Raw genomic sequence first — 15,049 nt, forward strand, 5'->3', positions numbered from 1 at the left:
ATTATCCACAATACCTCTAAATCATTTAATAAAGTCTGGGCACCATGGACCTCATACTTCCAAATTCAAATTCCTTTCATTACATGACTTCAACATCGCTCCATCTGGATCCTTCCCTTCACCCTCTACCTCACTCTTCCCATCTCCCCTTCTCTTTTCAATATTCAACCCCATTGCTTCTTTCCTTTCACCTTTAGGCGGCCTTTTCACTTTATTTTTAGTTTCAACTTTTTTTCCTTATTGTAAAATCGGACCAATCGGACGCTGTTTGTTTTTATTACCTGTATATTCATACACCGTTGTAACACATTGCATCATTGATTGACATATACAACTGACCCTTGTTAAAATAAAATCTTAAAAAAAAAAAAATAGATTATATATTTTTCCAAGTCATATGCTACTTGAAAAAACAGTCAGTATTTAACTTATGTGCAAAACAGAATATTAATTTGCACCCCTTGCATTGTAACATGGCTTTGTCCAGGAGACTTAAATAAGAAGTTTCTTAAGTTAAGATCCTTAATGAATCAGGCACAAGGACATTACACAGAGAAACAGTGTGATGCCTTGTGTAACAGAAAATCAGATACAGTTTATTATTATACAAGAGCATCCTCAAAATTTAATGATATTGCAAACAGCATAAAATGGTTGTTAATATATTTATATTTGTATTGATTATACAGTGTATATTAATTTTATTTTACAATGTTGGTACTTTAATATTTAAAAGTTTGGCCATCCTCAGCACTGTGTTTTATTTGTATTCAAGTATTGCCTTTGGCAAGTCAGGGACATGCACTATTCCCTGCAGTAGCGAGGCTGGTCCAATCTTTGTAAAATGTTTTAGATGAATTAGGTTAAACTGATAATTATAGAGACATAGGGCCTTATTTTGAATTAGGAGCAAAGCAAAGATAAGGAACAACTTTGCACCTGGACAAATCATATTACAATGCAAGGGGTACAAATCGACTTATTTTTTTTGCACGCAAGGGAAATACTGTCTGTTTATTCATGTAGCACATAAATACTTGCTAGCTTTATTTTTACACTGAAATTAAAGTTGATCTATGACATGCTGTCCCCAACTATATATCTGTCCCTACATGTTAACTTTACCTCCCCCTCTAATGCAACATGGTTTTGCCAAGGTGCAAATTTGCTCCTTTTCTTTTCTTTGCTCCTAACTCAAAATCAGGCCCATAGAGTGTGCCATTAGGAAATAATTTGCTTTTTATATTGTATGTACCAGACCTCAAAATAATGGTTTATTGACCACTATGACTAACACCTTTGTTGTACACTGGATGGACCAAAAATTGAACAAAATGCATTCAGGTTTCATCTGACATTTGGTGACAGTGCATTGATTACGGATAAAGCCTTTCTCATACCGATCAATAGATTACTAATTTAATGCCTGCTTAGATTGTATTCACTTTCTGGTGAATGCAGTGTTGGGCAGTGCTAGAGTCTTGCCTCATCGAAATTTGTATGAATATACATAGAAATAGGTGTACACATATTTCTTCCAGCATGTACTCTAATGGATGGTCGATATTCCCTTTTTTCTTACTTGGTCTCCTGTATAAATCCTTTGTTGGGGCAACAGTTTTTAATCAGTTAAACTGCAAGTAGGAGTTATATACAATGATTAATGGAGAAGCATTTTGTGTTCTATTTTTCCCCTTCGTTGGTCTAGGTTTATCTTTTTTTCAAGTCATGCGTTTAAAATGGGACAATTGCACAAAGAGCTCCTTTTACTATACAATTCCAGATTTGTGTAGCTTGATAAAATAAAAGAGTAAGCTGCATCTAATTAGATGCTTCACCAATTTGTAAACCTGTGAAAGATGCCTAACTGCGTAATTATATGTTGTTTTCCAGGAAAAGTGGTTCAGTGAGCACAAAAAAAATTTGATTTATCAGATGTCAACAAGCTTTAGACACAGTTCAGTTCTTAGCCCATGACTGACAAAAGCAGATAGAAACTGTGCTCCATTTAGGTTATTTGTCAAATCAAAGCTGTGTTAGCAATGTTGTAATGTGGAGTATAGCTAAATGGCTAGAGCACAGTTCCGGAATGTATATAGAAAAATTGCTAATTCAGCTTTTTAAAAGTTGACACATATTAATTGCATTACTGGTGCTAATGTGTTTCTAGTGTAGCCCCTTTCTTACCAGTGTGTGATGTAGGTGTCTGTCACACTTATATCATGGCTTTGTAATTTGAAAGGGAGCTTTCCATGTTTTCAGATATGTTCTCAAGTTTGAAAACCAGTCTGAAGACTTAGGGATAAAATACAGTTCTCATCACAGTTGTTGGAATAATGGGTAATAATAATGAAATGTGTCCCATAGGTTTTACACAAGAATGACACTACACGGCTTGCGTATGGTCACTCTCACTTTCAATCTCTGCTCTGTCCTCTTTGGCAGCTCCTCTGGTCTCTCAACATCAGGCCAGTCTCCACTTCAGTAGAATTTCTAGCTACATTGATTGTCTTTAACTTGAGCTTGACTTGGATATTAGTTATACAAGAGCAATGGAAACCAAGTAGGTTCACGACCCCCCCTACCATAACCACTTTGACTTCCCCTCTGACTTTGGTTCTTACCCATACTTCCACTCAGTCTCCTCCTAGGGCAGCCAACTTCGGCAATCTCAAGTTATTGATAAGGAACATAAGAAACAAAACTACTTATGACTCAGATGCGACTGGGAATAGATGTAAGACAGAGAGTAGATGTCTGGGCAGCCATCTTGGGGGTACTCAAGTTATGCATAAAGAGCATAGGGTACAAATTACTGAAGAAATGGGCAAGAACAGAATTTGACAAAGCAAACTAGAGGGAAGTTAATGTGGATGGACATTGTGGGGTCATGGGGCTGGACTGGTCATACTATAACAGGGAAATCTGCAGTGTGGGTTCTTCCTGTCATAATGAGAAGTAGGCTCCATACTGGTCAGCACAGGGCTAAAATTCCCTAGGGGAAATTGGACAGGAAAATGCAGGATTTTCCTGGTAAGGAAAACCAGCTCTGTGCTGAGTAGAAAGGGGGCTTTTCCCAAGCCCCCCTGGTTGGGGTAATGAGTTAAAGTTAGTAAAACATTACACATAGCTTGTCACTGATTGGAGCAAGTCCTAAGTCATCCAAACAATATTTTGAACCTTGGATTACTTCAAGATGGAATAAATGATCCCTAGAGATTTAGGAGTATGATAAAGATGGCAAAGAGAGATTTGGTTAGTTTTAATGTGTTGTGTGATTTTTCCCGAACCTGGTTCCCAAGGTCATGTTTTGAGTATTTCTTTAATCGTACACAGATGAGTCATTCCATTTAGCTGAGTAAGTAATTTTCCTACTTGTTCTCTGGCACAAAACATGAGCTGTTGGGGGTCTTGAGGATGGACTTTGGAACCACTAGTATAGCGAATTTATGTACAGTGAATGTTTTTTTAACAATGGCAGTGTGTTTATTTACTATTATTTTACAGTGTGGAGCTACAGGTTCCAGCAAGGTCCTGGCTGCTAGAGCATGCAAGCACTAGCTGTCTCTGGCAGCCATGGGCATGCTGACATTTATTGTTCTACAAGCACCAGAATGTCTAATCAGTTAATGGATGACAGAGCATGCTGGAACTTGTAGTTCTACATAGTAAACTAATGTTTTACTAATTTTAACTCATTATATTACATGATTAAGCTCATAAGATATGAGCTGCACCTACTTTAAGAATATGTAGAACACACATTAGGCCACAATTTTCAGGCACCAAAATTGCTGTGCAGACTTGTTAGGAACTCCCAGTATGAATACTATGGAGAGTTGTGATAGTGAAAACAGAATTTCTTTATTATTGAACACAAATTAACAGTTAATAAATAGATAACAGTAAGCAGATTCCATAGGAGCAGCAGGTACAAGACAGCAGGATTACCAGGTTTAGCTTGTAAACTGCAGATGCTAGATACCCAATGGTTGAAATGCAGATACAGGTGTCAGGATAACAGGGTTAGCTGGGAAGCTGGGGCAGGGAGGACTGATGTCCAGGTATAACAGATAAAGTGCAGGTACAGGTGTCAAAATAACAGGGTTAGCTGGGAGACTGGAGCAGAGAAGTCCAGATATAACAGATGAAGTGCAGGTACAGGTGTCAGGATAACTAGGTTAGCTAGGAGGCTGGAGCAGAGAAGACTGATGTCCAGGTATAACAGATGCAGTGCAGGTACACGTGTCAGGATAGCCAGGTTAGCTGGGAAGCTGGAGCAGAGAAGACCGATGTCCAGGTATAACAGATGCAGTGCAGGTACAGGTGTCAGGATAACCAGGTTAGTTGGGAGCCTGGGAGCAGGGAGGACTGATGTCCAGGTATAACAGATGCAGTGCAGGTACAGGTGTCAGGATAACCAGGTTAGCTGGGGGCAGGGAGGACTGATGTCCAGGTATAACAGATGCAATGCAGGTACAAGGAGACTGGATTAGCAGGTTTACAAGAACAGAGTCCTAAGAAGACTAAATGAGGCTCTTAATGTGGACATCATTTTCCACAGTACTTATCTTTCTGTAACACCTCCCTGTTGTTTCCATGATTTCCCTGGTTGTTTTGGTCATCATACAATCCATGTGTGTTTGTGTTTACCCTGTCTATCAGAATTTGCTTACAACAAATATCTCTTAACATGTAAAAGTCAAAGACAGACACTTAAAAGAGATGCAGGCAAATTTGGGGTCCAAATGAGGAGCAGTTAAAATGTGTGTGTTGGGTAACTTTGTAGCTTGATAACTAATACTAAATTAGCTGTATTCTTATTGAGATATCATCGAAACCCTGCATTGTTGTTAAGAACTAGGTCTACAATTAGGGGTAATACAAACTATATTTATTGTTTGACTACACATAAAAAACTGCATAAGAGGCCCCTAATGTGAAAAGCTACATATGTGATTGTCAGGGCTAATCTGCATGGGCTAGGTATCTTGCTTTAATTTGCAACACTCTAATGGGCTTATGTAGAGTTAGATATATTTGTCTTTGTATAAAATGTGCATTTCTCTACAAGTTTGCGCTTTCATCCATATGCAGATCCAAGTGCTCTGGTTTTCTCCCACAATCCAAAAAAACATACTGGTAGGTTAAGTGGCTATTAAATTGACGTGTGTGTGTGTGTTAGGGAATTTAGACTGTAAGCTGGGACTGATGTGAGTGAGTTCTCTGCACAGCGCTGCGGAATTAGTGGCGCTACATAAATAAATGGTGATGATGATCTTGCTCTTTTGACTCCTTATTGTTAAAAAGGATGGGAAGGGGCAGGCAAGTGTAGACAAAGTACAGTAAGGGCATATTCACGTAAATGCATCACAGTTAGAGCTGGACACAGACACTGTCAGGAGGCGCTCGACCCCTGATGCAAAATATGATCTGATGATGATGATGACATTCAGCAGCTTCTAATTTGGCGATTGTGTCTTAAAGCCTTCCACTCATAGTATATAAGTCATTAGTGTGGCTGCTATATTCTTAGAAGTAGCTGCAGTTTATTTGCATTACTTAATTGATATATGCATTCATTCCACGGCAGGAAAGAAGATTCCCATTTGATTTTGTAAAGGGAAGAAAAAATTTAATTTGTACTTTTATTTTGTATTTGCATCTGTATTTAATTGTATTTTTCATGGTGAATATGACTTTTGTATTTATTAATAGCATTATCCAGACACTATGTATAGGACACATCATTATAGTACTATATTGTGCATTGGGTATTGCTACTTTAGCATTAACTACTAACAGTGTTAAGCCACACCCGCTGGCATAAAGGAAGCGCATATATTATTGTTTTTCCCGGAGTAGACCTAGTGCATATAGTACTGTTACAGCGCTTGATGCATCTTGAGATGTGTCTGACTCAGCACACACAAATAGCGTTTTTATGCCCTGCATTTTACACCTTGTTTTTTTTAAGTAAAATTCTTCCAGTTCTACATAAGCCCCTCGGTGTGTAACAGGTTGCTCTTAATTTTGAACAAATCACACCAAATTAATTTAATAGGGCATATACAGTATGTTGCAAGTTATATAAAGTTTACTAATATTTTATGGTACACAAAAAATGCTGTCTATGCTCTTGACTGTCATCTGGTGGCTAGACGCAGAAAATACATAACTAACTGCTACACTACTAAGCAAAATTGAATTCAAACTGAAAGTGGAAAAATAAATTGACAATGTTGTAAGTATGAACGATATTAAAATAATTGTGTAAAAAATGGCAAGTTGACTAAAGATGATTTCATTTAAATGCATTGTAACATCACCTTCATATTTAAAAAAAATATGTATTAATAAAAAAAATTTGTATAATTATCACAACTTTCAGAACAGATTGGCAATGTGTCAGTATACATTTATGTGCCATGATATTAGGCTAGGTGTGTCAGCTGAATTTGTGAGCAAAAATTTGGTTATTATTAGTATATTATTTATTTACAAAGGGCCAACATATTATGCAGCACCATACACAGACAAATAATATACAATGACATAAAACAGAAAGATAACCCTGCCCAAATGAGTGTATATTGATTTTCTTCTACCCATTGTTGATTTTTTTACATTGTTGTTTGGAGGTGACTTCATAGACAAAAGACTGTTTTTTATTTCTTTTTTATACATAAAATATTGTTTTGCGATTTTGGTACTTGTATACATAGAATGAATAGTTCAAATATTTTTTGTAATACCAGGGATATGTATTAGCTATATATTTGGTTGAAAATAAGTGGAAGCATCACTGTTCACATTCCATTTTTGTTTTCATTTGTCTGGATTATGTGAGGTGGCAGAATTCACAAGAGTGCTTTTTAAGTAATTGCTTTTTAAGTAATTTTGCACCGATGTGTACAGTCCAAAGGAAAAGGGAAGGTATTCCCTATAGAAATCAATTACATTCTAACTCTCATTTATCTAGTACATTCTAGAAATGATAACTAGAATTTGATTGGTTGCCATGGGCAACAGCTCCATATTTCCTCTTCAGAAGCTACCCCAAGAACTTCCAAGTCTTGACAGCACTTTTGTGGTTTACTGCCATATCGGAGTAGCCGTGTGCTCGTTATTGTTCTTTGGTACCATGCTCGCTGCTAGACACAGAGCCAAGACATTTCTGCCCCATGTTCGCAGGAGCTGTGATGGCTACTGCCACCAAAGAGGGACTAGAGATCACCCAAAGAGGAACAGAGCACCTGGTGATAGTTGAATTGTCTGGGTTCAGTAGCTGAACTGAGATGTATTCCAGTAGATCTATTAAACAACCCTGTCCTTGGTGTGATGACACTCATAGGCAACCAGTTGTCATCCAAATATCTGCTTTGCTGTGTTGCTTAAACGTAAACAATACACATAGCTAGTGAAATACAGATGCCCGCATGATATGTTTACCCACAAACTTAACAAAAGTTCTGGAATTCAGGATTAGTTTAAGAGCCACACTTATCGTATAATAGAATGTTTTCTTTATTTATTGGAGAACAGGTGCAAAATACAAATAAAAAAAAACTTTTAAGAGTTTTTAGCTTTCTTTATTTTCTGCCAGCCCCCCTGACCACATAAAACACCCCCAGCAAAGAAAGTGCAAGAAATATTGACCCAGTGACATCATGCTTTGAAATTTAAAAAAATACGCATAATCTTGTATTGGAAATTTTATAGAAGTTGATGACCTTGATATTTCATTGATATGTCATTTGATATTTTGCCATTTTGGACACATTGAAAAAAATAAATAGGGCTGGCAGGAAAATTAGGGACACTTAACGATATCATTATTTTTGCATTTACGGAAATTGAACATGTTGATGTTCATCAAGGAGCACATTCTTTCTGTTTGAGGAAAGATATTGCATAATTGATCAGCCATAAAACACATTTATGCATCTTGCTGAGCAGAAATTGCAGACAAATACATGCATTCTCCGCTTTGGGAGACAAACTAGAAACCAAGGTTGGAACAACTTACGCATTTATTTATTACAAAGAAATATTAGACTTCAGCAGTTTCCACACTTTAGAGAAAGACTGATATCTTCTTAATTTCATAGCTTCCCAATAAGCCTCATGAACGTCGGCTATCCACATCAGCATTTTAATAGGACCCAGAGCACTGGAATTTAATAATCACTTGTTTGCAGACTTCTTGAGAAAATGCACTGTGATAGATAGACTATGAATAACAGTTCTAATAACGTGTCAACTACTACTTTTTCTTCATTTACTCTCACTTGGTTTTATAACTAATGCCACATATCTGATATATATATACCTTATATGTCACAATAGCTCAGTCCATATTTTCCACACACAATTATGTGCTGTAAATGCATCATAACTTACCAGAAGCTCTTACAGGTTTTGTTATACGATAGATATTATGGAGGTTGTGGAAGTCTGACCGGACACAACATACTCCACTTGCCTTGTTTTAAGATAACACTTTTGGATATTCTCTGAAAGGCTGGGGTCCAAATTCTTGTCTCTTGTTCAAGTACGATATTTCTGCTTTTATGATAGCTGTGTATCTATTACTGGTTTACTCATGTATTATTGAATGATTATTTGTTTCAACAGGAAACAGATGAGAGTGAAAGTAACAATAACTGTATCTGTCATTTTCCTTCTCAACAGGCAGAGAGATATGTTTGGGTTAACAGCACATCAGCACACTCCCAGAATGTTGCTAAGGCGAAATACGAGTTCTTGTTTGGCGAGCCCATGCCAGCAGCTGATGAAAACGCGCCAGAGACTGGTAAGAATTTGTGAGATATTTAAAACCTAGACAGTGACACGTGAACTTTCATGGATCATGGCACATTAAACACAGAGGCTAGCTCCTGCTGTTCGCTCACTAGTTTGAATTATTTCACTCAGTCCCGGTTAGCTTAGTCGGACAATAAGTGGAAAGTAGGAGGAAATCAATGTGTTCTGGAGGACATGGGTGGTGTTTGTAGTGAGACATAAATACTAGCTTTTGGAAAGCTTCATTGTGATACACTTTAATATATATTGAAAAAATAATCATTGCAAAGTAAGATTATTATTATTTATTTATAAAGTGTCATGGTGATGCACAGCTCTAGAGAGTGTTGGAACAGAGTACATAAAAAGCAGTGACATGCAAGGTAGCAACAGGACGAGTGTACGAAATAAGGGTGGAGAAGACCCTGCTCGGAGAGCTTACAATCTTTCTGGGTTGGGTACAGTTGAGGAGAAAGTTTGATTCATGTTGGACTTTAGGACAACAGGACATTTGTCCAGAGGGAGAGTATTTAAAGATGAGGGATTGAAAATAGATTTAGAATTTGGTTTAATTATTTGCTGATAAATATATCTGTTAAAAAGGGCTCAAGCTGAACTTTTTATTGTAACTGTTTACACTTATCAACAACGCCTCTTTATTAACATGTCCTTGCAGTGTTAGTATAAGCAGTCACTAAACTGGTACTCAAAGGTGCAGGAAATCAGTCTGCTGCTTATAACAATCTGTATGTGCTAAGAAAGAAGTCTCTCTCATATGTATGTACTGCTTGCATATTGATTATACTGAAAAAGTCTATTAATGGAACTACTCCTCCATGTGTGTGAACTGTGCCCGGTGCAGCATTATATGTCTCACACTCTAAGAAGACAGTTTAAGGGAAAAAAGGGTCATGCCTCCAGTCCGCCTGTTCTACTTATGTGCTTCTGTGTGCTTCTGTGACAGTGACAAATTACAATTTCCATGAGCCATGACTTTTGTTCAAGTCATAAGTTGTCGCTCCAAACAGTTTTTATGCCTGATTATTCTCACAAATGAAATTCTTTAATATTCCCTATAGGAAACCTTTGAGTTTAAAGTTTCATTAGCACATACAGCAAGCTTTTCAACCCAAGGGTTTCAACCCAAGCCTTCTATCCCATATATTTTGACATGATTTTGACATTAAATGTGGATGGTCTGGATCCCTTACAGATCTGTGTCCTGGGCTATTACCCCAAGGACTCCAATTGTAGTCCACCACTGTACTATGATGAGATTTAGAGGAAACACTGAGTGAGTAATAATTTAGATATAAATATTATTATTATTAACGTTTATGTGTAAGTTATTAGAAAATTCATCAATGCTGTACTGTGGGGAAATAAAGCATACTACACAAAACTGAAATGTCCAACACACAACACTAAAAAAACAAATGCAATTATATTCAAAAAATAAGCATAAGACATAATGGAAAAGTTACAGAAAAAAGTTCTCTTTTTTTGTAGTGGATCATAAAAGCACTGATTTATTTATATATTTAACTTGATTGTATTTATTTGGGTTCCACAGAGCCATTAATCAGTAGCTGATCCACACGTATTCAACTGATTACAGCGACATCAGGAAGTGTTTGTCTCTGCACAGAAAAAAACATAGCATAGTACAGAACATGCAAGAGGCACAAGAACGCACACATGGACAAGGTGAGAGAGATCAAGAGAACAGGAGGAGAGAGAACAACTTACAATGTAATGGAAAAGAGCGAGGTTGAAACAAGAGTGGAAGGGCATCACAGAGATAGGATGTGAGCAGAGCCAAACTGAGCTAGTGAGTTTAGAACAGGTTGGTAAAGAGTGGTAGGTTTGATGTAGGCGGGTTTTCAAGGAGCATTAACTTTGGAGGTTGGTAGAGAGTCTGATTGGGCTTGGAAGTGTATTCCATAGTTGGGGAGCGGCAGAAAAATCTAAGAGGTGGGTGGAGTATGTGGTTTTCATTGGATCAATGAGGAGCAGTCCATTGGCAGAGCAGAGAGGGTGGGAGGGACTGTGAAGTGAGAAGAGATGAGAGATGAAGGGAGGAGTGGGTCAGGAATTTGTAGCTGGTATTTTGATTTGGATTCTGTAGAGAACATGGAACTAGTGGAGGAACTGGCAGAGTGGGGAGGCAGAAGTGGAGGTGGGAGAGGAAAATTAGTCTCACTGCAGCATTGAGGATGTATTGAAGGGATAAGGGAACCACACAGGATGATGTTACAGTAGTCAAGCCCGCAGATAATGATGAGAGTTTTGAAAGTGAAGGATAGGGTAAAGTCAAGAGTTATAATAGAGATGAGGAACAGCGGAAAATGTGGCACTGTCCATGGTGAAAGATATGTGTGGAGGTGGTGGTGGTGGGTGGGGGTGATACATTTTACATATGTTGATCGTTAGGCAGCATTGGGACATTTTTTGAGGAGATAGCAGAGAAAAAGCTGGACACATGAGAAAAGAGAGAAGAGGAGAGTTAAGATATAGTACTGGAGACCAAAAAAGTTGATTAGTTAGAACTTGTACACTGGTTCTACATTGCTTTATTTGCATATTACAAAGTGACTTTCGTAGAATAAAGAGGAGATAGCTTTTAGTATTGTGTGAGATAGCTTTTAGTACTGTGTGCGCTCCATGCACTGCTCTCTCCTACTTCCTCAATATTTTACAGCAGATGAACTATGACTTTTGAAGGGACCCAGTCTGGAAGAAACCATTGCACATACTGATAGTTTAACTTGAATTCCGAGTGGGGCTATCAGCTGAAAGTTTGCTTTTTTATGTGCCCTCTTCCTGGTGAACAATTCTAATTGTTATTGTGGCATGCCTTGCCAGAAACCACAGTCACTTAGATAACTTCAGTCCCATGCTCTGCGCCGTACTCCGTATCCAAATGTCTGGAGCCAGCTGCAACGCTATAGGGAACCTCAGACATTTCTAGTTTCCATTCAACAGCTGTACTGTAGGTGCTTGGAGAAGGATCTTACTTATAAACAAAAAAAATCTAATGTTTACATATTTTGGCTACTCCTCATTTATTTACTGTTGTCTGTTTTTCAAACAGATAGCAACAATCCCACATAGAAGATTTATATATATTTTTACTTAAACAGGAAGTCTGCGTTTACTGAGGGGGTGGTTGCATAAATTGGACTGAAGCAGAGCTGTACAGAAATGCAGATACGCCTTTCAGTAGCTGTCTCACTTGTAGGTGCCTGATGGCTGGTGCAAAAAAAAAAAAAAAGCACTGATAATGATGTGTTTGCCAGCACTAACTACTTGCTTCTGATTGGGTGATTGCGAATGGACCTCTGAAGCTGATAGGTGCTTTCTTCATTGCTTATTCCTATATTATATGATTTTCTGGGCATATTTTAACATGAATTTTTTACAACTTACATTCGTACAAGAAAGGGAAGAATATAACGATTATGTTATAGAGGTTTTTTTTTCATTTACATCAAACCTAATAGTGGATGATGCTATGGGAACAAATGTTAAAAAAGTATTTTTTGGTGCTTATGACATGTATCTGATGTATGCTGACATAACGCTGAAGCATATTCTACTGGTGCAGAACTGGACACATCTTAAGGGGAGTCCAAGTACACTATTCTTTTTCTTTATTACGCATATGCTTCCAATTCAGCATTGTCACATAGCATTTTGTTATTGTCTTTTAAAATGGCATTCTTATTACCTTTAAATGTAATGAACCTTTAATGTAATACTATATTTTTTCTCTTTTACTTCCCTTGTTGTGTCAGAATATATACATAAATACATAATATATAAACTGTATACTTATGCAAATTTCTGGTTGTTACATCTGGCATGATAATGAGCTTTTATTTATAAAAACACTAGCACTTTATACACTTTTAATTCTGAAATGCTGGACTGCAAGTATATGTAAGGTATGACATCTTAGCATTGTGTCACACTGAAATGTAATTAATCAGTTGGATGCTAATTGCTCTTGTTTGGGGTTTATTGGTGTCACCTTTGGAATATGACTAAGCACTAAAGTGAATCAAATGGAGTGTCTTATATTAATGAAAATGACTGAATAGAAATATTTCAGCTTCATCATCTATTAGTATTGTTTACTCAGAAATAGACTGCATGTGACTACAAAATTATGTGTAATAATGGATTTATATGATTACATTTTAATTACAGTGTTATTTTAACTGTCTTTATATGCCATCATTGGTACACCACACTTGGTTCCATACTGCTGATGATGTTACCATGACATGTTGTAAATATAACATACATTTCAGCTGAATAAAAATACCATATAAGTACTGTAAATCACACATTGGTCTTGAATTCAAGGGTTAAGGAAGAGAATCTTAGATCTCTCCAGGTTTCATGCTGGTTTATAATCATACACTGCAGAGCGCAGTCAACGTTCCAGGCATTGGAAGTGTGAATCATGCAGAGGGGGAGTCACTTCACTAGCTTGTGGTTCGCTCGCTCGCTCAGATGTGCACTGGAGTCTAGTAAATGTAAGGGACATTCTCCACATCCTGTTAGATTAACTAAATTATCTATTAGGTCATACAGGAGTGTCTTTGTCTCACTAGAGCTCATTCTTTATAATTTAGATTTGTTGTGCATGGAAAGCAACATGTCATTTTCAGAAGTACTTATAGATTGTTAGGCAAGTGTATAAGTTGTCAACAGAATGTCTCGTTCAGTGTTGTAAAGGATGTATTTTTATCAAACATACATGTTCGCTAGCTGTAGCCTTTAAAAATTGTCATATGATCTGAGGAGACACTCATGGAATCTGTGGGTTGCAGATGAACTTTATAGGGCATAACTTAGCACACAGGTCACCATATTGTCAGCCGTGCATACTTAAAATGGTTTATCTTCTGTAGCAAATGTTGTGGACTTTTGGGTCGTTTTATGCAGCCTTCCAACATATGCGTATGCCTGGAACTAATCAAGAGACTGCACATGAAAAGCAGAAAATGCCTATGTTATTATGTCTACTATGGGACTGCATGAGTAAACTTTGATTTACACATCTTCCTGGACAGGTTCTTTAACCTGTGGCTCTTTAGAGCTATTAATAAAAACAATTCCTATAGTTCTCAACATGCAATGGTAGAAGGACATGTTGCATTATTAAATGTAGAGAGTGGTACTGTATTTCTTTTGAAGAGGTTGTCAGGTTGTCCACTTTTGTACAACCACTTCTGAAAAAAACATGTCTTCTGGAGTTGTTTGTCACCGGCGAGCCAGCTGTCTCTCAGATTTAGGTAACTGAGGAGTTCGCCACAGGGCTACCCTCTTATTTGCTGTATAGAAAGGTCATACTTTTTGATAAAGTGAACAACCTCTTTATTCAGGTAATCAGAAATGAACCATATTCATAATTAAACTGCTCAGCCTAGGATATGGGCAGCAGAGTCTATTGGCATGTTCCTTGTTTCACGTTTACATTTTATTTGCATATGGATTAGCACAAGTTAACACAGAAACAAATAACTTAGTTTTCAATGGAGCTTATAATACAATATAATAAAAACTTATCCTTACCATTGCTGTGGAGCTACAACAATCCTATGTTACTCCAGTCCAATGGCCCAGGACTGGACTCTTCTTATCTACTAAATTGCATATGTTTTTAGAGGCTGAGTGGGTGGTGATCTTTCCACTGGCATAAATGGGGCATTTGTGGAAAAGGTGCATCTGCAATGCAATTTCTTGATTGAATCAGGAATGCTGTAGTAAGAAAGAGGACTGCAGTGATAGACCCTTGCATTTGGGTAAAGTCTGATAGTAGTAATGCTGAACTGAAGGGAGGTATAACTTTGTGTTTCATAATACAGTCAATGTCATCTTAATGGACTAACCCAAAAGAATATTTTTGAGTAGACTTTTATAAATGTGTTATATGGGACCTGGTGGAGTCCAACATTGAGAGCTGGGATGATGTGCAGCAGAGTCATTCTGGCCATCATACCAATTTCTTGTTCTCACTTTGAATTAACTTTGTTCTCTCTCTTGTTCAGCTCCTTCCTTCCCAGTGCAGCTCCATTTTCATCTACCAGACTGATCTAACTTGTGTCTGGGAGGTTAAATAACCCCCCCTCTCTCTGTCTCTACCTGTCTCTTTACTATTTTGATATTGGGACAATTATGTTAGCAGTATTGATTAAGGTTTTCAGTGAGGCAAATGTTCTATATTTATCTT

At 37.4% G+C, this 15,049-nt stretch overlaps 1 protein-coding gene across 2 annotated transcripts in view; it reads left to right on the forward strand.

The window, feature by feature from the left end:
- The window catches only part of PSD3 (pleckstrin and Sec7 domain containing 3), a 444,956-nt gene that overhangs the window by 173,902 nt on the left and 256,005 nt on the right, over positions 1–15,049 (forward strand). For both annotated transcript variants that reach the window (XM_075204582.1, XM_075204583.1), the window contains one exon: positions 8,695–8,815. In XM_075204582.1, coding sequence (XP_075060683.1) covers positions 8,695–8,815 — 121 coding nt within the window. The remainder of the gene's footprint in view (positions 1–8,694; positions 8,816–15,049) is intronic.

Source organism: Mixophyes fleayi, chromosome 1 (assembly GCF_038048845.1).
Source record: "Mixophyes fleayi isolate aMixFle1 chromosome 1, aMixFle1.hap1, whole genome shotgun sequence".
Taxonomy (NCBI): Eukaryota; Metazoa; Chordata; class Amphibia; order Anura; family Limnodynastidae; genus Mixophyes; species Mixophyes fleayi.